Source organism: Pomacea canaliculata, linkage group LG2 (genome assembly GCF_003073045.1).
Source record: "Pomacea canaliculata isolate SZHN2017 linkage group LG2, ASM307304v1, whole genome shotgun sequence".
Classification (NCBI taxonomy): Eukaryota; Metazoa; Mollusca; class Gastropoda; order Architaenioglossa; family Ampullariidae; genus Pomacea; species Pomacea canaliculata.
The window spans coordinates 11,370,492-11,395,994 of record NC_037591.1 but is presented as its reverse complement, the minus strand read 5'-3'; the positions used below and the strand labels follow the sequence as shown (position 1 = coordinate 11,395,994).

Genomic DNA, 25,503 nt, shown 5'->3' with positions numbered 1-25,503 from the left:
ACTGTCACTGCAGTTAAATGCTAAAATAAAGTTTTTATAATTATTAATTACATTAATTAATTGCTTGTGAACGGGGGTAATTTTCACCGCGGGAGTTAATCACCAAGCACAACATACATATACACCGCGGACGTGGCCGCGGGCCGCACAAAAATGTTTCTCGGGCCGCATACGGCCCGCGGGCCGCGTGTTTGAGACCCCTGCTCTAGAGTGTTGAATCTGTTACTCGTCATAAAACTTATTAGAAATTTGTTTTGTTTAAGGAAGTAAATAAATGTAACCATTGACTGTGTCTATGAGCTGATTTTGAGTAGTCGGTTTAAATTTAGAACAAGAGGATGCGAAGAAAAAGAGATCGATACAGAAAAAAAAAATTCAAAAGGTTACCACACACACAAACACATATGCACACCAGGCAGGCACGTACACAACTCAGTAACAACAAATGCGACATCATTGTAACTTTCCGCAGTACCTGCTTCTCTTTTAATTCCATATAAACTTGCTATCTCTCTGCATAAAAATTAAAGACATGACGGATAAACCTGAAGACCAGTTTCTGAAGAGGGCGTATGGAATATTCTATCACCCAACAGCTCCTGAGTGTATTTACACGATTGTTACAATGGTCTCATTATGTTTCAAGGAAATTTACATCCTTGTGGTACTGGGTAAATCTGTTTACACGATCGATGAGATGATCTGAAAGAAATCGATGTTTCAAAACAATTTTTTGTCCTTTTCATCCAAATTGTCCGAAGCGCTTAATAAACACCTGTAACCAGACACATCTGTTCACTGCTTGTAACACAAAACACGAACATTCACATAAATGGCAGTGATAAGCTTTGGTAAAAACCAGTACAGTACCAAAATTCATTTCTGGATTTTACCTGCGCTAATACTAATAACATTTGGAGAGAAAGAATTAGTGTAAAGATAGAAGGAGTTTATATAAAGTAAAAATGAGTTGAGATGTTTTTTTTTTAATCATTAAAATGTGAATCCCCAAATCCAGTCTTGACAAAACATCAAACTTTTTAGGGCCGGTGTATCTAGATACAACCTCAATGATATGGGCTCACAATAAACACAAGTTTATTTTGTACAGACAACTGTTAATTCCAACAATCTCCATCCTTACAGACACAAGTTAGTAACACAAAAACACATAAAAAGATTGAAGAAGCATGAGAAACATAACACTGTGCCGCCGCCTTACAATAAACATAAAGATTTCAAAGGGTCAGAAAAAGTTTTCTTTCAAAAATCAAAAACAATGTTGATGCTTGAGTGATGATGCACACGCACAAAGCGTACGATGGAACTATAGTCTCGCCAAAGTTTTCTTTTTTTCTTTCTTTCTTTTTTTTCCGTGCTCCATGAATTTTGTTTCTGTCGAATGAAGGCTAGAGAAAATTTTAGTTCGTCCGAATCACAAGGTGATGAGGGGATCAACTGAAGCACGCACGACCCACTTTCACGCCAAACTCGGCGTCCGCGCCGTTGTCAAGGAAACCGATGTCCATGATGGGTACACGCTGGGCGCGTGCCTTTTTGCCTCGTATTTCGATGACAGCTCTACCCCATTGGCCGTTCTTCTCCTGTACATATCAGAAACAGAGAAAATTTGTAAAAAAATGTGGAAAACATTTGTCACTTAAAACATCGTCAATTGCTCACATCACAAGAACGAAAACAATCATGATTTATTTCATATCACAATTTTTTCACACCCTAGAAATGTAATCTTAGAAGTAAAGAAAGTAGTACAGAAAGAAGAGAAGCTGGCCTTTGTTGACTAACATTCTTCCAAGAGGGAATCTGTTTGTTTCTTACCTTGCAGCCGTCCTCCATCACTCGGTATCGGAAGGGCATCTTGCTGTGGACACTCATGTTCTCTTCGTCGAAGCTTGCGAGAGATATGGCTTTGTCGTAGTTGTTGCCCTCGTTATCGAAGATGATTGCGGTGTTCTTGCAGTTGATAACGATGCGCTGTCTGGCGAATGTGGTCAGATGCTGCAGGAACTTGATCTGGGACTTGTGGCTTCCATAGTCAAACTGGGAAAAATAACAGGCAGCGACCCCATGGAGTATGACTGGTCTTCCACAATCTCAAAAGAAATAACTGGCGATGTTTATTCATAAATTACGACAAAGTGAAATGGCTGACGCTATTAATCCATAGTAAATCAACTGATCTCGTATTTTTCTCGTAATTTTTTCAGATTCAGGTCCAAAATATTCAAAAATGTCATTGATATTATTCCCATAACCATTACCTCATTGTTTGCTGCAAATGCTTCGGCAAACCACAAACGGCCTTGGGTGTCAATTTTCTCGGAGCTCCATCTTTGGTTGGAGAACTGAAAAAAGGAGATAAATATACTTTAAAAACAATCTTCCCACTAAATTGTGTTTACCTAAATGATCAACAACCTATTGGCAATATTATTACTTACTATTTAATGTCAATTTTAATATAAAAACATTTACATTATTATTTAGATTATAGAAATGGTTAACGAGGCCTTTACGGGCTGTGGTAAATTTTCCGTTTTCGTGAACATCTGCTTGATAGAAGAGAGAAACAAGTAAGGCAGTGGCACCTCTTCCTGTGGCTCCAGACATGTCTCGGTGTTATCTCCTTCCATCTTGCAGAAGACGCGAATAGCATCGCTGACTCCTCCAGCATTTGGATCCACCCAGTAGAACCCTGCAGGACAAAACAATTACTGATTATCATTTTGCTAAAACTTAAAAAAAAATATTAATTAAATGCCGCCGATAAAAGTTGGAATCTTCTAACTCATCGCATCTTCTATGTTTGTTTGAATCAGTCGAGAGAAGGAAAAAGAGGAAACTGCAGAATCTTATTCAAAATATATTTATAAAAATGGAATGTAACACACAAGTGCACGCAGTGGGAGGGGGACACTGTGGGCTGGGTGGACCACTGAGTTCTCTTACCGCTCTTGAGAGTGGGGTCGGCCTTGGCAAGCTCCAGACACGTGCGAGCAGGAGAGTCACGCTTGCCGGTTGGCTTTCGAAGCTTCTCGATCTCATCGGCCACTTCCTTCAGCGCCTTCACGGTGTCACGTGCCTGTGACGACATTTGAAAACACGTGCAGTCAAGGACAGAGACCGGAAGTCAACTCACCTCGAGCTGTTTGATAGACCATAGTCTAGAGCTCACAGAAATACTATTTCACAAATGCAAGAAGAGGATGAACCTGCTTCTGTCCAACGTTATTTTCAATCATTGTTTGCTAAAACTCTTAGAAAATAATTAAAGCGGCGCATTCAAGGATATAAAACCTATTTCCTAAGAGTATAGAAAGAAACAGTTTCGTTGACAAAGGAAGTAGTGCCACTGAAGAAATCGCAAGGATGAGGGAAATAGTCTTCTTCTAGTGCATATTATGTAGACAGAAAATGGCAAGTCACCATGTTATTATGTCTGGCAAAGAAATGCCATTACCTCTTCAGGAGCATCGGCAAGGTAAGGATCGGGTCCCTTTGAACCTCCCTGGAACCAGCCGGTGATAGCGCTTTGGTACATGTTCTGACCTGGTGGACCCTTGAAGAGACAAACCACCCATGTGTTATATATATATTATACTATTATAGTGTTATATATATGTGTGTGTGTTATAATTATGTCGCGACTGTTTGCGATGTCACAGTTTGAAGCTGATTTATGGGTGAACTAGTAACATGATAAGTGACAATGTACTGCTGAAAACTTTAAAAGTATAATGATGTAATACGTACTGGAGGTCCCTCGAGTCCAATATCACCAGATGCGCCCTAAAAATGTAATAAAAGTTTGTTAGCATAGTACATAGCTTTCAGTTTCAAGTCTGAAAAATGCATCACTATCATAAGCTGTAAATACCGTGTGTAAAAAAACAGTGGTGTTGACAAAGAAAAAAATGTTTGCACTTCCGTGACTGACTGTATTCATTATGATTTTATACAAAATAAAGAGTTTAATGCAGTAGATCTTTTCATTTGCGTTAAGAATTATTTTAAATATCCCATAGTCATTATCAGCAGCTAAAAATAAAAGATACAGACTAGCTTAACGAATTGCAAATATTATTTGAAAACTGCTCACCCTACGGCCGTCTTCACCGGCGGAACCTCGTGGACCCTAAAGAGAAGGAAGAAAATGACATAAGAAGACAACAACACGAGACGAAACGATGCTACAATAAATTTAAAAAAATATTTTTTTTTCTCCCGGTTTATAGACGGATCTCTCATGAAAACGATATGTCATGATGACCTGTGATTATTGGACTTTAGCAAGCACCGCACAGAAGTACATAAACACGGGCTTAAAAAAGTTTTAAAAAACTCACGGGAGGACCCTGTGGTCCCTCAGGTCCTTGCTCTCCATCTGGACCGGGCTGACCTCTGGGGCCATCAGGTCCCTACAAACCACATTGCATAAGTTACAGCTACATGTCTTTCACTTCTTCGTACAAATATCGAGCACACATTTTTATTAAGATACAGATTCACAATAAATTTAATTAATAAACTTATTCTGCTCTCCTGCAAGTACACAGATCACGCAAATGCGTGCCTACACACACATCCCACGGAGAGAAAAGAGAGAGAGTGAGGGGTGAATAAGCGTTGAAAAATGTACCCGCCGAACGAAACAGAAAACGAAAGTTGATAAAAGAATCCTAAAAAATGTTCTAAAAGGAACAAAATAAAACAATATTCGTATATAAATAATAAAAGATGACCAGTTTCTATACCTGGCTGCCTGGTGGACCACGTGGTCCCGGACGTCCAGGTTCACCGAGTGGCCCCTGAAAAAGATGTTATTCATCTGTTTAGGAAACTTACTGTTGTAGTTATGAAGGTATTCGTGAACAACTCACAAAGAAAATAAGCATTTTTGAAAACTTCGGCAATCATACTCTTTAATTCGCCAGGCTGTTACTTTCGTCTTTCTCATTCTGAATTATCAATTATTGCCTCCAAAGACGACAGTTAGTGGAATTTTTTATTGGCAGAAAGATCCACGTTTTTCAGGAGTGATATGACTTTCATCCAAGAGTTATTCCGCTGTCATGCAATACATTGCTTAAATTTATAAATGTCTAAACATCACATAACTGAAAGGTATTTACATCTGTTGCTATGATTAGCTTATGAATATAAAAAGCTGCGCATTAAAAACTAATGGATATATTTACCTCTGGTCCAGGCAGACCAGGCAAGCCTCCATAGCCGGGGTCACCCTTATCACCTTGTTCACCGTCCTCACCTCTGGCTCCTGCCTCGCCGATAGGTCCTTGCGGTCCCTGAAAAACAAGATCATTTCACTATGATGAAATCCCTGTGCTCCCCTGTATGCAGCAACATTTGCACCGTGCTATGATGCTAGTCTCACCAGAACACCGCTCCTGTTATTTCAGAGTTTGAATAATCTTAAACTGTACTAATTACTCATCTAACCACAGATTTGTATGAAAATGATGTGAGACACACAACAGTCTAACGCCGATCCAGCTTTGTTAATATTAGCAATAAGGTGCTGAATAAATAAGTCATTCTCATATCCCATGGTCATATTGCTGATGACATTAATACTTACGGGGCCTCCCCTTCCGCCGGCAGGTCCTCGTGGACCATCTGGGCCGACTTCACCCTGGTGACAACAAAAAACACTTTTAGTATAAAACTATTATATCGACATTAAAATTATTGGTATGAATCGTCATAATACTGGCTATAAAGGAACTTGTGATAAAAATAAGAGAGAACTGTGTATATATACACACAGGCAATTATAGAGGGATGCTTCTCATAGTCACAATTAGACAGTATTTCAGTTGCTGGTAGTAAAAATAATACACCCATTTCTGTACACCAGAGACACAAACAGCGAAACATTCGATCATATGTCAAACAAATATGTAGCATCAAAAGCAGACGACAGATTCTTATCTACTCCACACATGCACTAGTTTGTGTTTAGGTATTAGCAAAATAGTTGTCATTATTATCACTCGGCTTTGCTAATGACAAAGATGGATCCACCGACTCACCCTAGGTCCACGCTCTCCAGCAGGTCCAGAAGGTCCTGCAGGACCAGCAGCACCCTGCAGTCCAGGAAGACCAGGAGCTCCAGGCAGACCTAGCTCTCCAGGAATACCTGGTTCTCCCTCAGCGCCTTGAGCTCCTGGTGCTCCGTTGTTGCCGCGTGCGCCCTGGAAGGCAAACCAAGTTCAGTTCGTTAGCGCCTTCTATAAAAACCTTATTAACCAAAACATTTTGACAGAAGATCCTGTCATAGAGGATTGAACGTTCTACCAAGATTTTGAAGACTGATAACAGGAATATTGTAGCTGCACAGTTCACACGCTTACCGAAATCATTTTATAACAAATATTACAGTTCTACTTCAAAAAGGTATTGAGATACAACAATCAGCTTATAACAGTTATTTTATGCAGAAGATCGTAATTGCTTTGAAACAGTCATTCATACTAGCAAGTCCAAATTGTTTTATTCTCTCTCACACATTCTTTCCTGAACTTCAATTCAATTCAATTCAATTTAACTTTACTGTCTCACTAGGAGAAATTAAAAACTTAATTAAGAACTTACTGGGCTTCCGGGAGCTCCAGGGTTACCGTTTGGACCAGGTATTCCTGCTTCACCCTGAGGACCAGGTAATCCATCGCTGCCTCGTCTGCCAGGTGAGCCGCGACGACCAGTAGCACCAACAGACCCTTGGGGTCCCGTTTCTCCAGGCACGCCGGGTATTCCTGGCTCTCCGCGCTGACCCTGTGGTCCGGGTGGGCCATTCGGGCCGCTGGATCCCTATTGGAAAAAAAAATAGATACTACTTCTGCTTCTGATGAGAGGGAAGTCTTTCTCTTCTTATTTCCGTGAATCAATTCGTTTGTATTTTTTCTATTTCTTATATCTAAGATCCTTTTAGACGTTTTTGTTGACATTGATAACAGACTTTGGAGCACATGAACTACATTTATATTTATGTCGTTTGTTTGAAAAAACAAGCAGAATCTTTAAAAAGATCAAGACGACTGTCAACGAAGCCAAAATATTCTATTTAAAAAAAATAAACTCACGGGTATTCCGTCTTCTCCGCGACTGCCCTTGTTGCCGGGTACACCAGGCACACCTGGGGCTCCAGATGGACCAGGACGTCCCTGTCGACCTGTCTCGCCCATGGATCCCTAGGAAATTTTAGATTTCATATAAAACCATAGTCCTGTGTCACGATATCTTTCTTAATAGCCGTATATAAATATATATGGTACTTTCGAAAAAGGCGTTTAAAGGAAAATATTGAAAATGAAATGAAAGAACGATTCATGAACCTATACAACGATAAATGACTACCTTAATTCCTGCGGGTCCCGCGGCACCAGCAGGTCCTGGATCGCCAACGCTGCCTGTAGGGCCTTGAAGACCAGGTCGCCCCTGAGCACCTATCTCACCAGGGACACCTTGAACACCACGGTCTCCAGATGGTCCTCTGCGTCCGGGAATTCCAGGAAGTCCCTATTGACGCCAGTCTTAGTTGAATTTATTTTTAACACGAATAATATAGATGACTACTCAAAGTGACCTTAAACGATATATTATTCAGAAACAATCTGAATAATTAAGTATTATTAACACTTTCTTGCCTCTGACCGTAGGCCATAATCAAAATCATATCAAACAAAAACAAACTGGGCTATGTTTACAAGACATGCAGTTCTCTTCTGGTAAAAAAATATTAGCTAGACGACCTGTAAAAGTTAACCAAATGTTCCATTTAAACCTATTGTCAGAGTACTTAATTTTAAATTTCTTTTTATTAACAAGGATGTCGATCCAGGAATCCACTTGCGTTATGAAGTATTCCCGTGTACATGTTATAAACACGAAGAACATACAAGGATTGTGAGGAAAGTTGGGCTTTAATGAAGGGTATGTGTTAGGTCAAGGACACCAAGGACACGTGAAGGTGAAGGACGAGTAGCAGTATATCTAGGTGTTGATTTTTCAAGACTTACTGTGGGGCCGGTACGTCCGGACTCTCCTGGGGAACCTGCTTCTCCAGCCTCTCCCTGTAACAGTCAATGTTCCCGCTTGAGCAACTCAGGAAATTCATGAAAAAAAAATTCATACTCTAATTATTTTGCGGACGTTTTAAAACATACAAGTGGTTTTGTATTTAAAATGGCTTTCAAAACTTTTTATGGTTTCTTTGTAATGATATAAACAACGACTGTTCCAGTCATATGTATGGATTAAATATTCTTTAGTTTAGAACTAATATAGGATTTGTAAACATAGTAGAACATATGAGAAGCAATAAAATTGATGAAGCAGATTTGCTTTAACACTCGTTAATTCAATTCCTTCGGAAAAGTAGTAAATGACTAATAAATGCCTTTTAGATACATTTATCAGACTTAGAAATCTCACTAGCTCTATATAGCAAAAGACATTGTTTATCAGAGTTGCTGAAGATTTTTGAAAGGTGAGTCTTACGTCCGTTTAGTTATAACACGTAAAAGAAACTGAAAACCACAATAAAAATAAGTTAAATCTGTATCAGACCAGTACACTATACTGTCGCCATTCAAACATCCTTCTTTTGCGTTAGACATCCATATTATAGCACGTCTGCTTTTAGCATACCTTGGAGCCTGCTGGACCAGTCTGACCCTTAGGACCTGGGGATCCAGCTTGGCCCTGGAGATGAAGAGAGATAGTAAAGACACTTTCCATGTGTCGTCATAGATATTTCAAAAACAATATTATTGCAAAATAAAAATTGAACAACGTTGAGTATATATATATATGTATAAAACATTATTCAGAAGGATGGGACTGGAAATAGGTCAATATAAAACAATGAAAAACAAAGCTGGGTAAAAACAACAGTATAGTGCAATACAGTACTCTTCTCTCTCTATATATAAATATAGGTTGTCTCTATCTACACACACATTCCTCCGTCAGAAAATAGACGACACGAAAACTAAGGAGAAGCAGACAAGTGAACAAGAATGGACAGAAGGGCTGACAAAGAGAGATGAATGGACAAGCTCACAGGTAAGCCTGGGTAGCCCTGTTCTCCTTCCGGTCCAGCCTCGCCTCTTGGTCCAGGTGATCCAGCTGGGCCAGCCTGTCCTCTCAGACCAGCATCTCCAGGGAAGCCTTTGGCTGCAGGTGGGCCTGCAAGACCCTCAGGACCGGGTTGACCACGTGGTCCGGGTCGGCCTGGCCTACCTGTTAGACCATCTGGTCCGGTTGGTCCTCCCTCTCCCTGTTGAGAAGGGCAACGGTCAAGTTATGTTCTAACTTCCAAAATACAATGCACAGTAAATGTGTGACTAATTGATCCTTTCATTTTCAGTGCTATAGAAAGTTTGAAGGAAAAATAAAAAAAATGTTGCAACCAAAACACAAAGATAAAAATTGAAAGGAAGATTCTTTTAGTTTGCAACCTTCATAATTGTTCTCTCATCTTTGTAGATATGTTACATGCTCGTTTGCCGGGTGTAAGGTGTGGGTGGTAAAGTGTGAGCGTTCGTATGCATGCTTTTTTTTGAGTGAACTAGTGTCTTCTAGAGTCACTGACACTGAGTTTTATAGGTGTTACTCACAGCTTCTCCTTTGTCACCTGGTGGGCCTGGAGGTCCACGTTCTCCATTGGGTCCCTGAGGCCGACATTACAAAATCATCATATGTTTTCAAAAAGCAGAAGACTGATTCATCATTTTCTTTAATTCTATCTAGTTTTGTCATCAGAGGCTGTAGAGTCTGTACAAATATTATTTTGATCTTGCTGATTAACTGGTGAAAGGAGAAGAAAGAAAATGGGGCAAAAAACTAGATCAGGAGTATAAAAAACGCGTGGACAAGGAATACCAAAAGGTAAGGGGTCTAGATGGCATAGACATGCGCAGAGTAGCTGCTGATACTGTTACTACGATAGTGTTAAAATCTTAGCATAAGTACTTAGAATGTACTGCCCATGTAGGACTATGTCCATAAATGTTAGAATACTTTTAGCAAAACCATCTTTGATTTCCTGTGTTACTTGTTAACTTGAAAACTAGAGTACACTTACAATAGGTCCTTGAGGTCCAGGCTCTCCTTGAACACCAATCTCGCCAGGGGAGCCCTAAAGTCAACAAATTATACATTGATTTGCGACCAAGAAGTATAAAAAATTCAAATAAAAAATAATTAGAAGGTTCAAACCATTTCTTATTTGCTTGAATAGAGACTCCAGATTGCTGCATAAATGTGCGGGAAACTGTATTTTCATTTTCATTTCTTAGTCAGAAAATCTATTTAAGTCAGATGTTCTTGCAAAACATGGCGCAGTCTTGTAGAAAAAGGAATTCCACACAGATGCTTCCTTCATTTTCATTTAATTCTGATATAATTAAGCCTCAAGAGAAAAGAGAAAGGAAGATCTTACACAGCTACTTCCTTTATTTTAAAAAATCCCTTAATATTTCTGGTCGTCTTTGATCTTCGTAAAACAAAGAAGAGTAACAGCAAACCACTTTTTCGCCTTACTCTGTTGCCATCTGGTCCAGCGGGTCCTCCTGAACCAGGCAGTCCAGGCTCACCTTCTGGTCCTGGAGGGCCGCGGTCACCGGGCAGACCTCGCTCTCCCTGCAAGTACAATAATAGTTCCTCGTTACCCATGCGCCATATTGCTGAAGGTTTCGCACCAGAAGACTTTGACATTTTGCTTACCAATCTCTTCAAACAGTTTGAAATCTCAGCATAGTGATTTTCCTATTATCGGTTTTTTTTTCCAGCAGCTGTTTCGTTCTGTCCTGTCCAAAGTGGGACTTTAAACATGTCTGCTCTAGAATGCTTTACTTTATACCGAGTTTTAAAGATGCCTTCGTGAATATTTTCTTGATAGTGATTGACTGATTAATAACTGGAAAACATTAACTGTGTTAAAACAAAATACATGCTAGGAGTACTGCTCGGCTTAAAGAAACACTTACCCGATATCCAGGGGCACCAGAAACTCCAGCTTCGCCAGGTGGACCAGCCTCTCCGTCTCGCCCAGCTTCTCCTTGTGCTCCGGGAAGACCTATTGGGCCCTGAACACATTTCACGGCAACTTCAAGACAAAGTAAAACTCTTTGCACGACATTTTTCATAGGAAGGAAGTTTTTAAACATCCAATATATACCTTTGAAACGGCGGTGCTTTACTGAATTTTCAAGCAATAAAATATAAAATTAACTATTTAGAAGTTCTATCCATTCAAAAACCTGGCAGTTCTAACAGATGAAAGCGAAATTAATGCACATTTGAGATTACTTGAAACATTAAGAACTTTTTAGCAAAAACTATTCTGATTTATTTAATAATATTCTGGTTACAATCTTTTATGGAATCTTCTGACCTAAGTGTTTCTTGCATCAAACGTTTTACTTACCTGAGGTCCGGGAGGTCCAGATGAACCTTGCGGTCCTCTGGGACCTGCTTCACCCTGAAAAGAGTTTCGAAAACGATTATTAAATGAAATGTGACATCCAATATAATAGTTCTACAAAACTAAAGCTTTGTATATTTATGGGCTTGAAACAGATTAAAAACAGAATAAAGAAAAATATGTGTGCAATGTGTGTGCGCGCTTTCGCATGTATGTATTTTGTATACATGCAGCTACTTCCGAACTTACACGCTTTACATGCGTTTCAGAAATAAGATTTTTGCGTTTTGTGATGATATTCAGATTGCCCTGACATTATTGAGTCTTCTCATCTTCAAAGCAGGGAAGAGAGAATCGTTCTCTTACCTCAGGACCACGCTGGCCAGGTGGACCAGGCTCACCGGTAGATCCCGAATCACCAGGAGGGCCTCGTGGGCCTGTTGTTCCAGGAGTTCCATCCTTCCCTGGGGGTCCCTAAGAGTACAGAACACTATTTTAGCACAGATGCACTATCAGAGTACAAAGAAGCTTTCAATACATAGGAATTTTTTAAGTACATGTGTTTTGAACCTGATGTTGTTGTAGTTGCCAAATAGCGAAAGCAAACAAGAGTAAAAAAAAATGCAGACAGGAGGAGATTGAAACAGTAACTCCTTGTTAGCCTGGTTGGGAGAGCCTAGTTTATTATTTTTCAATAAAACTCGAAGGTGAAAACCCCTCGTCAAAACAACCTTAACTATTGTCCACGACTGTAAATGTCAATTAGAGAAAAAGAACAGAACTAACTCTCTCGCCAGATACACCCTGTGGTCCTTGAATTCCTTGAGGTCCTGGCTGCCCTGGTGGTCCCATCTCACCTGGTCGGCCATTTGTCCCGCTTGGACCCTGCAGAGAACCAAATACTAATTAACAAAAGAAGGCAGTCATCTCATTTCTCACATCGTCAGAGTTTGAAAAATCTTTTCTGAGATGGAAGCTCGATGGTGATAATTAAATAATTTGTAATGAATCAGTCGTCAGAATAAGAGAGCTTTACTTCAATTCCATTTTTCATTGTTTAATTTAATTAAAAGTTAAAATGGTTTTTAAAAAGCATCTCTTTTAAAACAAAACTTGGTATTAGTCTGTCTTTAATTGTGTGCTTCAGCTTGCGTCTCTCCATTTCTGTAATCTCTTCAATATGCAGTACTCATTCTATTGTGTACATATACAAGGCATGGGAGTATAAAATTACCTATGTAAATATGTAAATTTGTATTTTATATATAGAGATAGGCGTATTATTTCATCAGGAAGAATGAAGAAAATTATTATCTCTCAAAGAGAAAGACAAGTAAAACATGGTACTCACCGGCTCTCCAGGTTTGCCGCTGTTACCATCGGGACCTGGTAGACCTGGTGGGCCCTGAAAATAACAAATGTGAAATTATGACCATATTCGTATTACTAATTAATTATTAGGGAAGAATAGTAACACGTTTGATGACACAAAAGGGAAGCTATGCACTTTTTTGATGAAGCAACAAATGATGCTGATAACAAAAGTCAATATTAAAGCAGTTTTCATCGGAAGCTATACATTGAGTTTTCATTAGTTTTCTGCCGAATCTTTCACTAGAACATCATGTTTTTAAAACATTCGACAATGTTGATGCACTGATATGAAAGCAGACCTTCCATACAAAGCCGACGCATGAGAACCACAACTCTAATTCAAGAGCTTATCTTTGATTAATTTATTAATGGGTAAGTTATCTCAGACTTACAAGAGAAAAGGTCGGAAGCTGCTTTTTCTGGAGTCTGGCTTAAACTGGTTTGTTATACACTCAGTTAAGGGTACTGACACTAACGGCATCAGTAATAGAGTTAATGTGATGAATGTAAACAAAATAAACTTACTACTTCTCCAGGTGGGCCTGGTGGTCCAGACGTTCCTGTCTCGCCCTGCAAAAAGAAATATTCATTCGTCATACAGGTGCATGGTAGATATAGCTAGGACCAGCACAGGCCTAAAGCAGGTTATCATGGAATATCTGTATCTGGAATCGTAAATCCGAAAATTCAACAAAAATTGTCCACATCGCAGAGAAAGATATATTATTCATCACCTAAATTAAAACTACAGGTAGATGGACTTCAGTACTTTAGCAATCAAAACTTAAGGCAGACAAAATAAAGAGTCCAGGTAGGTTCAGATATCTCAGCAGTCTAAAGAACTAAAGGCAGGTTGACCCACCGTGGCTCCAGCTTCTCCTCGTGGTCCTCGAGCACCGGGTTCTCCGTCCTCTCCCTTTGGTCCAGGTGCGCCTGCAGAACCAGGTATACCTCGATCTCCTGGCAGACCCTGCAGAAATATGTTTACCTTGTCTACACTCAGACCTCCAATAAACAGTATTCACACCATTTAGAAACATAACTATTTTTGCTTTTTTAAAAAATATTCAACAAAGTTCTTTTCAAATTTACGCATTTTTCTCAAGGATGTTTTAGATGCTTCTTCGGTTTGGAAATATGCAATGATGAATCCAACTGGATAAGTCAAATACAAATTAGAGAAATGTGATAAATTCTGGCTGTATGATGTAACCTGGTCAGATATGGGATGTAAACAAATGTTTACCAATGATGAAAGCAGTTGTTTCGGCTCATCTGCATCTTAATACAGTGTTGAGTTACACAAAAGAAGGGGGAGTGAGTATATTTAGAGACGGTTGTTGAACAAAAGGTTTGTATGAAGACAGCACTTACTCGCTCTCCCTGAGATCCAGGAGGACCCTGTGGTCCAGGAGCACCGCCTTGTCCCTGTCACGGCACAAAAAATATGTTGCGAAAATATTCATCTATTTCACCCCGATGATAATGTTTTTATACCAAGCTTTTATTTGTCGACATTTGCATCTATTATATTAATTATATAAAGATATGTGTGTTGTTCAATAACACTAAAATAAAACACTAAAATAAATTGACCTCGTCACTTGGCTCAGTTTGATGAGAGTTTTCAGTATTCAAACACACAGTCGTATAGTGGGATTTGGGGGTCACTTACTCGGCGTCCTTGAGGTCCTGGGGGACCTGGACTTCCCTGGTCGCCAGCTGGTCCAGTCTGTCCCTTCTCTCCGGCAGTGCCTTTGTAACCGTCTTGGCCAGGGATACCCTAGTAGTGTAAGATGAAATCTCTCATGACTCACAATAATTTTCTGCTTCCATTTTTAGAGTACAGATGAATTTCTTATGAAACGAAAAGGACGAAGTCATGTGTTCATAGATAAGGGGAGACAAGTAGGTAGACTTGTAGAGTGATATTAAGGAAATTACCGGTTCAGAGTTCTTTTGCTGTTATAAGATTCAGGTAGTTAAAAAGAAAGTTATTTGCACATCTTGAGTGGTCAGAAAAGTTCAAAGCTTATCTGGTCAAAAAAAGAGGTTTTGGCTATTAGGTGAAGGTATTTCCAGCAAACCTACCGAGGATCCCTTGGGTCCAGAAGGTCCTGGGCTTCCAACGGGACCAGGCTCTCCTCTGGCACCGGGATAACCGGGCTGACCAACAGGGCCTGGATCACCCTGAAATGTCAGTCGCCAGAGATGACATGTCAGCAGAGGTCCTTTCTCGTTAACTTAAACGTCGATGTCAAAGAGAACTAAAAATGGCTTTCACGGCAGTAGTCACCCCCCCACACACAAAGGCAAATGTTTTTTATATCAATCAAGTCACACAGAATATCGGAAACAAAGCACTTACAGTGGCTCCCTGCTCTCCAGGAGAGCCGGATAGACCGGGGGGTCCTGGCAAGCCCACCTCTCCCGTGATACCCGGCATACCGTTCTCACCACGAGCACCCTGAGGACCCTGGCTACCCTTAGGTCCAGCAGCACCAGCTTCTCCCTGATGGAATAAGAAGTTAATGAACGTGAGGTAAACACTACTCTTTGATCTGCTCCAACACATTTAGCGTATACAATTATAACTCCCTTTTATCTCTTTTATTTTCTTCTGCTGATCACAGAAACAAAAAATTGTGGTCACCAAAAGTTTACATATGTCGTGTAGGGTATATACTTTCCTATAAAGTAAAATGGAATTTATTAAGAATTGATAGATGCACCTTCAGGCCTATTTGACCAGGAATGCCGGGAGGTCCTGAGGGTCCCACAGGACCTGGTGGACCGGGTTGTCCAGGCAGACCGTCTACTCCACGAAGGCCCTGTTACAAGACAAACAAGTGGTCGAAAAATTTAATCTTTCTAAAATATTTCGTTTGTAGACCTCCTTCAAACTTAAAAAATATATAAAAAATAGCTACAGTCCGAATAACAGTGAGAAAAACTTCGCAAGAAATTTCTGCTAATATCTTTTATAGTCGAGATATTTTATTTGCTGGCGTTGGCAAACGATCTTGTAAAGAAAAACATTTTGAAATAACCCTACTACAGCTACGAACACAGAGACCTTGTGTCTAGCAACTCGGAAGGGGCCTGACAGGACTCAATACTCACATCAAGACCTGAGGGTCCATCTTCTCCACGGTCACCAGGTGCACCCCGGGGTCCCTGAGGTCCGGCGGGGCCGGCTGGTCCAGCGGGTCCAGTATCTCCCTACAAGAGTGGGATTTAACAGTCAATGCTTACTGACTTGCTCACTAGCAACACTAACCTTTAGAACAAAATCCTCCCCCCCAAAAAAAAATCCAAGAAAAAAAAAATAAATAAAAAATAATGATTTAACAACAATTTAAAAAAAAAAACTGTCCAATCTTCACATGTATTTTAAGAGACCAATATTAAAAATATTATGAAAATGCTTGTTTCTATGGCTACTATCACAATCGAACTAGGAATCTTGTTTATCACCATCAATTCATAGTCATCATCTATGAGAAAAACAGTGCCTTCTACTGTAACGCTCTAAGTAACTATGGTAACAGGACCCATATGCTATTTATAAACATCTGTACTTGTACATACTATTTCTCCACCAGGTCCTTGCTCTCCGCGTTTTCCAGGAAAGCCAGCAAAGCCCTGATGACCCTTCTGACCTGGCAGGCCGGGCATTCCTGGGGCACCGGCTGGTCCCTGTGGAGAAGGTCAGTAAACTTATTTTAAGAACGAAGATATTAATCAGCTGTGGAAATGGTCAAAGCTTAAAATGCGATTTAAAAATACTAAAATTACACAAAATCACAAGCACTCGCGCAGGCACGCACGCTCATGAATTCATTCCGTTGCGTTCTCCTTCTTCATTCTGTCACTGAGCTTGCAGGGACTGACTAAAGGTAGCAGATGGCGAGTTTGCAGGTGAATGACTAAAGAAGCGCGGACATCAAAATCTTTCTGTTCTACCTTTGGTCCAGGTGGACCTTGTGCTCCTGGTTCACCATTTCGCCCAGCGTCTCCCTGAAAGCGGAAATACTCTCATCAATATTTATGTTTTGTCGTCAAGGTTGTTAAATTTTAAAAAAATGAGAGAAAGGAAGAATCTTAGAGATACACGATTCAATAAAACTTGTAACCATTACAATTGTAATGTACTTACCTCTGGACCTGGTGGGCCAGATGTACCGGGCTCACCACGTGACCCAGGGGGACCCTAAATCAATCAAACAGTCAGTTAATTAATAAGTTAATAAATTAATGGATTCCTATGTATATATTATCACAAGGGATTCACAAAACCTGGCTTTAAGAAAGACGAATAAACAACAGCCGTGTTTTCTTTATTCAACACTTCCGCAACAAAAGCATTGAAGGGAGATTAAAAATTCGTTCAGTTTCAAACTGTATCTTTTTTTAATAACGAATTATCATTAATTTATCACGAAGTTATCTTTCATTAGTATTTGAATTGATCACGAAAAATAAAATGAAAAATATACACGCTAAGAAAAATACAAAAAGTTACATAGAGCCACTCACAGGTGGACCGGGGTCACCAGGGTCACCACGAGGTCCCTCCACACCTTGAGGTCCCTACGGGCAGAAGGATGACATGTTACACATTAAAAACATAAACAAAAAACACAATACACTCTAATTTTTACATTATGGCCCCTCTCTGTTTTTCCTTTATTAAGGCATTTTTGAGAATCATATTCTAATACGCTAAACTTGCTACTTCACATTACAAATTCATTTTGACAATCATTAAATGTTGTTATTAAGCACAACACGCATTTTTATTTTTAGTGTATTGGTTATTTTAAATCTCGGTGGAAAGCTATGCTATCAAACTTGTGAATGCGTTAAGAGGATAGTGAAAAGCTATACTCACAGCTGATCCAGGTGGGCCTGCTGTTCCACGGGGTCCCATAGGTCCCTTGAAGGAACAAAGAAGAAACGCTATTTATCATCATCATCTTCATGGCCGTGCGTTTAGTTTTATTAATGTTCCTGTTTATTTTCATGCAGCCCAGACAACATGGTAGGCCCTTGCTCCTGGCTCTAAATTTCAAGCAAGAAACCTTTTCAGAAAACAATGCCAAAATGCAGCGGAAGACATGTGGACAGTTTCCGGAATCCACCCTTCTGGGCTCTGAATTCCTCGGTCCCACCTCAATGGCCATGTGCGAACGGTATTGCGAACAAAACTTAGTGAAGTCCTAGTGCAAGCAGCCACTTAAATTACACATGCGATGCACTAGTATGTTGACTGATTTATTTACACTGCTGACGAGGCACAAAGAAATTCAAGAAACACACGTGTGAGACGCATGGCGTTATTTTATAAAATTCTCTTCCATCTCTGCGTTTAATGAAATCACAAGATTGCTTAAGCTAAATCTGTAAATTCAAAACACAATTTGAAACGATTTTCAAAGCTATGTCTTGACTCCAAACACCCCATAATGGACTGACATACGCAAATTCGTGTCTTTAACCAAAGTTACAAAGAATAGCAGAAAGATGTTTTTAAGAAAAAATCTCCAACCAACCACTTGGGCCTGGAGGTACTGAGGACCATAAGCGGGTGCTGCCTTGCCACCATAGTTTCTTGCGAAGTATGTTTGGTAGGCCTGATCAGCGCTCTGAAGTCAGACAGAGTAAATATATTCTCTCAGCATAGACATTCACATTCTTTTAACAATATTACCAAACATCTAACAGAAAAGAGTACTTTCTAGGAAATGTCTGACTAGTTGTTAGCGCATCCGAAACACTAGAATAATACATAATGTAAGCTTTGAAAATATGGAGTTATCTTTAAAATTGTAAAGGCATGATGTGTTATCTACAAGAGCTACACTGAACAGTACTCACCATGTCACTGACACCTGGAGACCCCGGGGGTCCGGGAACTCCGTTCATGCCATCTGGTCCAATATCGCCCTAAAAAAGCATAATAACCAAAAAGCATACTTTAAGTTTCATTCAAGATTTAGTTTAGATAAAATATACATTTTTCAAAATACCTCATGGATCTGATGCCAAGATATATGACTCCTGACACTGTGGTATAGTCCTAAAATATATTCAGTCATGATAGAGATTGAATTACTGAAATTCAGAGTGGTAATTACTTTTCAAACTTACAGAAAACAAATAAATAAACAGTGAATTTGCTGCTATAATGTATTAATAGAATTAGAGAAACTTCCCCAAATCCTGAGAGTCACAAGTCAACCTGTGTATATATAAAACATATAAAAATGTTACTTACAGTGTCACCTTGGCGACCTCTGTAGCCCATCTCTCCCTCTTGCCCAGCAGGACCCTGCGGTATATTTTAATATCTTTTAATTTCTTGCATTCTTAGAGACAAATATTTATTTTCAAGCATAACCCTACTATCATGTTAGGCTTAAGAAATATATCTATTTCTGACATCGTTCTGTTGCCTTTAACTCCTTCTTTGTTACATACTAAATTTTAAAAAAAACAAAAGCACAATCCTAATTTATTTGTATCAAAGCTCAAATTTAGCAGTTTCGTGTTGTAGCAGCGATGTTTGTCTCAACACTCTTAAACTCTTATGTTAGGACACAGCTCTTGTTAACTTTATCTTTTCGCCACATTGTATATAAAAACAAGATTTTTGATTATAAAAGATAACTCTCACCTTTAAAGATTCCAGGGCCTCGGCCAGAGCCTGGAACAGACACCATCAATTCACTCAAGCTAATAGAAATAGCTTCCCCCATGTCTAAACTATCAATCAGATAAAAGAACTCGCCACATCTCCTGTAGCTGTCTAATGCCAAGAACAGTACAGATCACATAAACCATTTCTGATTTAAATAAAAGAAGACTGATCTCGATTTTTTTCTGTAGTAAACACGAAATTTAAGCTGGAGCAGTATCAGCCATGAAAAGATACATTAAACACAAATCCAAGATGTTTTTCTTACGAGATTACTCAAAAGCGGAATATGAACCTAACCTACTGGTTGGATCTTCATTAACCTAATCTACTGGTTGGATATAAAGTAATATTAAGTTATAAGAGCTCTTCTGTTTCTCTCCGTGTTACACTGAAAGTACAGCAAGAAAGGTAAGATACAGAACATAAGAACGGGTACTTACTGCTGTCCTCAGCTCAGCAGATGCTGTACACAAGAAACATAAGAGAAAATAAGGCTAAGTCATCAGAAACAACTAAACGGCGATAACGAAGACATTAATAATGAAAACAATGACGACTACGATTATTATCGTAAAAATAACACACTAAGAATAAAAGCTAAAATAAGATATGAAAAAATAAACAAACCACTACATTATTAATCGAGTATGGCCTACGGTTAAAGTGATCAAGAAACACGACTCGAACAAAAGTTAGATAAACACAACACATCGCCATAGCTACGAAAAAAATGTTTCATCGAATCGGGGGAGCGGGCAGAATCTTACCAAATTCGGTCTCACATCCTTGTTCAAACTGACAGAAAGGCTCGCCATTTTTGCACACACACTTGAAACATGGGTTCTTCTCATCCGGTACCCATGTCACACCATCGACGTATTTCTCTCCCCTGTAGAAACAGGACTTGCCCTCTGAAACATAGAGATGCAGGTGTTTATGAGAACAGAGTTGAATAGTCGTGGATGTGGAAGGCGTGAAGGTGATGGTGGAGAAAGTGAAGATAGTAGCTGGGGTTGGTGGTGGTGGTGGTGGTGGTGAGGGCGATGGTGTGGTTGTGATGGTGGTGGTGGTGATAATGGTGGTAGTAGTGGCGGTAGGAGTGCTTGATAACCCCCGCCCCTTCACTTTTCGGTCGTAAACTTTACCTTGATCAAACACCAAAATAAACAAAATTCCAGCCAGACATTTTTCGTTTTATCTAGAATCTTGCAGTCAATGCAGCTTCCTTGATCCCGTTACCCACAAACTCCGAGACCCAAAGCCAACGAGCGTCTAGTAAAGGGAGGTAACCGAGCCCAAAGTGAGATGGGGGGTGGGGTGGGGTGCGTCCCACTTACAGTGGTGACCTACATGCCACGTTGCTTCTTGCAAGTAAGCTATTCCGCAGGGTGCGGGGTACCCTGGCTGGTGAAGGAGGGTTTCCTCGCATCATGTTCCCAGACGAAAGCTAATAACGGGCCCTGCAAGCTGTGGCTATGTGTGTGCAACCATCAGGTAAAGCTATTGCCAGGCCACCCTAACTGTGCCATGTGTTTTGTGAGGCGTTTTATTTTTTAACAAGCAGGCAGACCGAGATAGACATATAAAAAACATTGTGTGGCGTGCTTACGTGGCAGAAATTAAATAAAAAAATTGTTTCTTTGAGCAAAATGTGCTCATCAGGATGAAGTTTGATTATTTCAGCAGTCTGCTAATTGGCACGATTGTACGATGCTAAAAGCTTAAGCACAGGTGAACAATATTGGCCAGAATTTAACATATGTGAACGTGAAATATCGTTTTATAAGCACCCTAGCCTAAAACTTTCTTCTATTCCTGTACAAAATTGATGCTTGTTTGCAGGTGACTGGCAGAAAATCACCACATCGGCATCCCATTGATCTCTCATTAAAAATCGTGATTGTGCAAGAGAAACCCACAGTGATAAGCTCTCTTCCACACAGCAGCTTGATGCCAACACATCAACCACTCCCTCATCCCTCGCCGTGTACAGCCAGCATTTCTCATCGCCGCGCCCAATGGGAAGTAGCTTCCGTTAGGGCGAAGACGCCATCTTGTGATGACAACATTCATTATCTTGAAACATTCTTGACATATTAACATGAAAAACAAGTTTCCTTTGCACTTGAACTCACGTCTTCCGACGCATGGTTTAATGCTGAATCAGTGTTTCTGTTTATTTAAGAGTCATGGGATAGGGGACATCTTGGCAACTCAGTTTCGGGAAATACAAGATGAGTGAAAAAATCTCAGAAGGTTAGCATGACCGACAAGCAGCCTGCATGAGAAGTCTTTATGTGCCTTCTTTCTTCTTTCATTTTTATTTCTCAGCAATCACATTGTCAGGACATAGAGGTAACAAAAGCTGCGGACCACATTAGACTGTCAGGCAAGAAAATGCTTTGCGTGTGAATTTTTTTCAGGTTTGCAAGTGCAGGAATAATGGCTGTACAGTTACATTATCATCGCCCCTGACAGGCTTTTATAGATGCCAGCAATTTTAATGAGAATTTATTCCTCCCACGCATGAACTTCAAAATGCTCGAGTTGTATGCGGGTTTTTTTTTTCTTCTTGTCGGTATGATATGCTTTATAACCAGATGGCAGTAAACAGAAACTTATTAAGTTTATTTACACGCTAAAGAGTCTACAGACAATCTTTAGGGTCACCAAGAAAAGCACAATCAAACATCAGTTAAGAACAAACATAGTTTTCGAGTACATGACCAGATTTACCATATGACCCCGAGAAAACTAGTTCACTACCTGACATCTGACTTGACATAACTAGTCAAGTCTAGAAGCAATATCTAAATAAACTTTGGCTACATTAAAAAATAACCTATGTAGAACTTTGGCTGCATTACAAAACTCTTCTAACAATTCAATTCCACATATGATGATGAAATAAAGAAACTTGAGTGCAACAAAAACAATTAGACGGATCTAACATCGTTCATTGGTACTTTTGATGGTCAACAACAACAACGACAACAAAAAATAATGTACGTCTTCCATTTTTAGTCTATCTCATAACAAGGTAGACAGGTATTTCAGGGACTTTCAAAAGCAGTAAATCTTTGTCTCAGAAAATTGTAGACAGAAAATGTTTCACAAACAACTGTCGTGAAAAATGCGGTCACTCTCAAGTAGTTTATCTTTTCATCTTCCGTTCAATATAGTTTGCTTATTGAGTTATGAACAAGTTAGCATGAGAAGCAGTGATTAGTTTCAATGATTTTAAGTTTTAATTTTCTTGTAAAGAAAGTAAAAACAAATATTTTTTCTTTCAAAACATTCATGGAAGGGACACCTACAAATATTTCCAACTATGACAGCTTTTTGTTAAAATTTTGACAAAGATTATTATTCTGAAATTATTAATGTTATCACTTTTCACAACTAACTGTGAGTAATTTCTGCTATTAGTTATAACAAGTATTTCATGGATTAAACAAGGACAGTAAACATTGCGATTTGCGAAACATTTCTGATCCTGTGTTAAGACGACTATGGCGGAAGGTTAAAGGTCACAGCGCCTTGATGCTGCAGAAAAGTTCTTCTTTCAAAGTCAGTCAACAAAAACCTGCAGGATCCACATCCAACAGGGGATCTTCCCGCAAACAACGTGTACATAGAGTATTGCTGTCTCTATGTCACCAGACAACACAACATCTACAGAAATTAGCAACTCCAACTTCAGTAGCAACGATATCATCATAATCAAAAACGATTAAAACAAGTTGGGACTCGCACTAAATTAGAGAAAATATAATGTTTGTCGTCTTGAACAAAAATACTTTCATTATCGCACTGTTTTGCATATGTTTAGTAATCGGTTATACCAACATAGATGAAACATATGTTTCGCTTATCAGAATTTACATCTGCAACGTGTACATTAAGTACACCAAGTAATAAAAAAAAAAGTAAAGGACTAAATTATGTTAGTATTTTTTAAGAATTCTTTGTTATTCAACACCCTGAATCACAAGACTGCATAACATCGAGATGACAATGTGTAGGAAGGAAAATAAAGATTGCTCGACAAAAACAGTTTTTCCACCTGTCACGAAATTACTTGTGATTGTTACATGTGCATAAATGTGCACAACAAGTGCAAAGCTCGCACAAAAGTGAGTCACACCCTGAAAAGCAGCGATGTCGACTTACCCTCTGCAGCAGTCTCCTCGGTGGGTGCTGCCAAGACCACGGAGGCGAAGGCGAGCAGCAAAAGCGCTGAATCCCTCCAGGTTCCTCCCATGTTGTAGATTCGCTCCTCAGACCACTAAACCATCCAGGTCGGATGGTACACTTGGCCGGGAGCGTGGAGACTAAGAACCTTCAGATGTTTTGTCTGATAAAGGGGGACGGGGGGGAAGGTTAGTGTCTGAAAAAGACTAGGAAGATCCGAGCTGCAGTAGAGATTGGAACAATCTCTACCGCAACAACGGTTTCCTAGGTAGTTGGTAAAGTTGTGTAGGCGCTGGCTTTTGTTGCCGCGTCTACCGCAGTCCTGCCACCAGAACTGCCAGCAACAACCTAGTAGAGGTCTGTGCCAGTTTTAATATCAACTCTCTTCATTTTCACCCAATCAGCTTCGGCGTTACAACGCTAACGGGTATACGGTGCCGTGAGGAACTGTCAGTCTTGGAGTCTGCGCAAGCTTTTGACAGCTCCCTGTAATCGCGTGTACAAGGAACTGCCTGCAAGGGGGCTGGGAGACGAACCTGTCTTTTAGTTTGATGGACATGTGCTCAGTAATTCTAGGGCAGAATCACTCTCTTCCTTTTTCATTTTTTTCCCACCCACCCAGCCACCCAACCTTCTTTCTCTATTTGTGTGTGCGTTCGTGCGTGTATGTTTTGTATATGTAAGTGCATGAGAAAAGGAGATTTTTTTTAAAGTAGCTGACTGTATACATCCACAGCAAATAAATTTCAAACCGTACATTTGAAGTTATACAGCTTTTGCTCTTGACCTAGTTGTCTAGATACTATGGCAACAGTACGAATGTGTTACAAAAAAGTAGTGTTTTGTGAAAAGTGAAATTTGACCTTTTGACATACTGAAGCAAACTTTTTTTGCATTTTTTTTTCTAGTTGATAAAAATCATGGCTTACACTCAATACTGGACAAGCCGTTGGTAAACATATCTCTCAATCGCTGAAGCATAACATTATTTTTAATGCTATTTTTGTAACAAAAATTTGCAGTAAAAGAATAAATCATTTCAGCGGCATTTCTGCATAACATGCAGATAAATTTGGCTCCCTGGGTGCTAAGGGCAATGATCCTGCAGGTTTTGACCCAGGGTCTGCAGCCTAAAAACACAAACACTCCACAAGCAGGGAACCCTATCTGAAGGTGCCTCACTTTTCTTTTCCCTATCCATCTCCCCTTCCCCTCCACTCCTAACCCTTAACCTGCGCGTGGCATTGACCTCAATTCACCCCGACCTCAAAAATGGCTGCCCGTGTTTTTTCCTCCCCCTCCTCCATCTCTCTCCCTTCTCGTCGCTTTCTGATCGTTCTCGCAGAACGAGTTCTGCTCACCCTTTTCTTTTGAACACCGGTTCCAGCTTTCGGGGTAGCTTGACAACCTCCCTGTGCAATGACCCAGTCCGACAGGGTATATGGCAGGCCGCCCAACCGGAAAGCTGTGTACGTCACGTGACATCTGCGGGTTGTATTGTTGTCACCCGACTCGTGCACAGCCCCCTCCTCTGCACTTCCCACTACCCCCTCCCTCAGAAGCTCACACCCCTGTGCACACGTGCCAACATGCACACGTCTTGCATCGTCCTCGAGATGTTGGGCTCGCTATTCACTTCCGCACCACGTGTTAAGTTCGGCTACAAATTGAGAAATGATAACAGCTATGGAGTACAATGATGTCTGGTAACTCACTTTAGACGGCATCTAGAGTTAGAATTGCCAACTGTATCAAATTACCT

General features: G+C 40.0%; 1 protein-coding gene across 1 annotated transcript; it reads right to left on the bottom strand.

Annotated features, from left to right (window-relative positions):
• Positions 1-456: 456 nt before the first annotated feature.
• On the bottom strand, positions 457-24,106 carry LOC112556451 (collagen alpha-1(I) chain-like). Its single transcript, XM_025225475.1, has 47 exons — positions 23,721-24,106; positions 20,315-20,458; positions 19,988-20,010; positions 19,524-19,553; positions 19,125-19,178; positions 18,725-18,793; positions 18,400-18,492; positions 17,739-17,783; positions 17,384-17,437; positions 17,004-17,057; positions 16,811-16,864; positions 16,436-16,543; positions 15,968-16,066; positions 15,577-15,675; positions 15,213-15,356; positions 14,936-15,034; positions 14,520-14,627; positions 14,219-14,272; positions 13,707-13,814; positions 13,370-13,414; positions 12,822-12,875; positions 12,257-12,355; positions 11,837-11,944; positions 11,474-11,527; positions 11,034-11,132; positions 10,588-10,686; positions 10,130-10,183; positions 9,663-9,716; positions 9,107-9,322; positions 8,692-8,745; positions 8,061-8,114; positions 7,399-7,560; positions 7,125-7,232; positions 6,637-6,852; positions 6,075-6,236; positions 5,621-5,674; positions 5,220-5,327; positions 4,776-4,829; positions 4,368-4,439; positions 4,121-4,156; positions 3,775-3,810; positions 3,482-3,580; positions 2,971-3,103; positions 2,610-2,716; positions 2,283-2,366; positions 1,840-2,061; positions 457-1,604 (listed from the first exon to the last, which is right to left on the bottom strand). Exons 1-47 carry the CDS (start codon positions 23,809-23,811, stop codon positions 1,455-1,457), a joined length of 4,323 nt encoding a protein of 1,440 aa, XP_025081260.1. The 5' UTR covers positions 23,812-24,106; the 3' UTR covers positions 457-1,454.
• Positions 24,107-25,503: the final 1,397 nt, after the last annotated feature.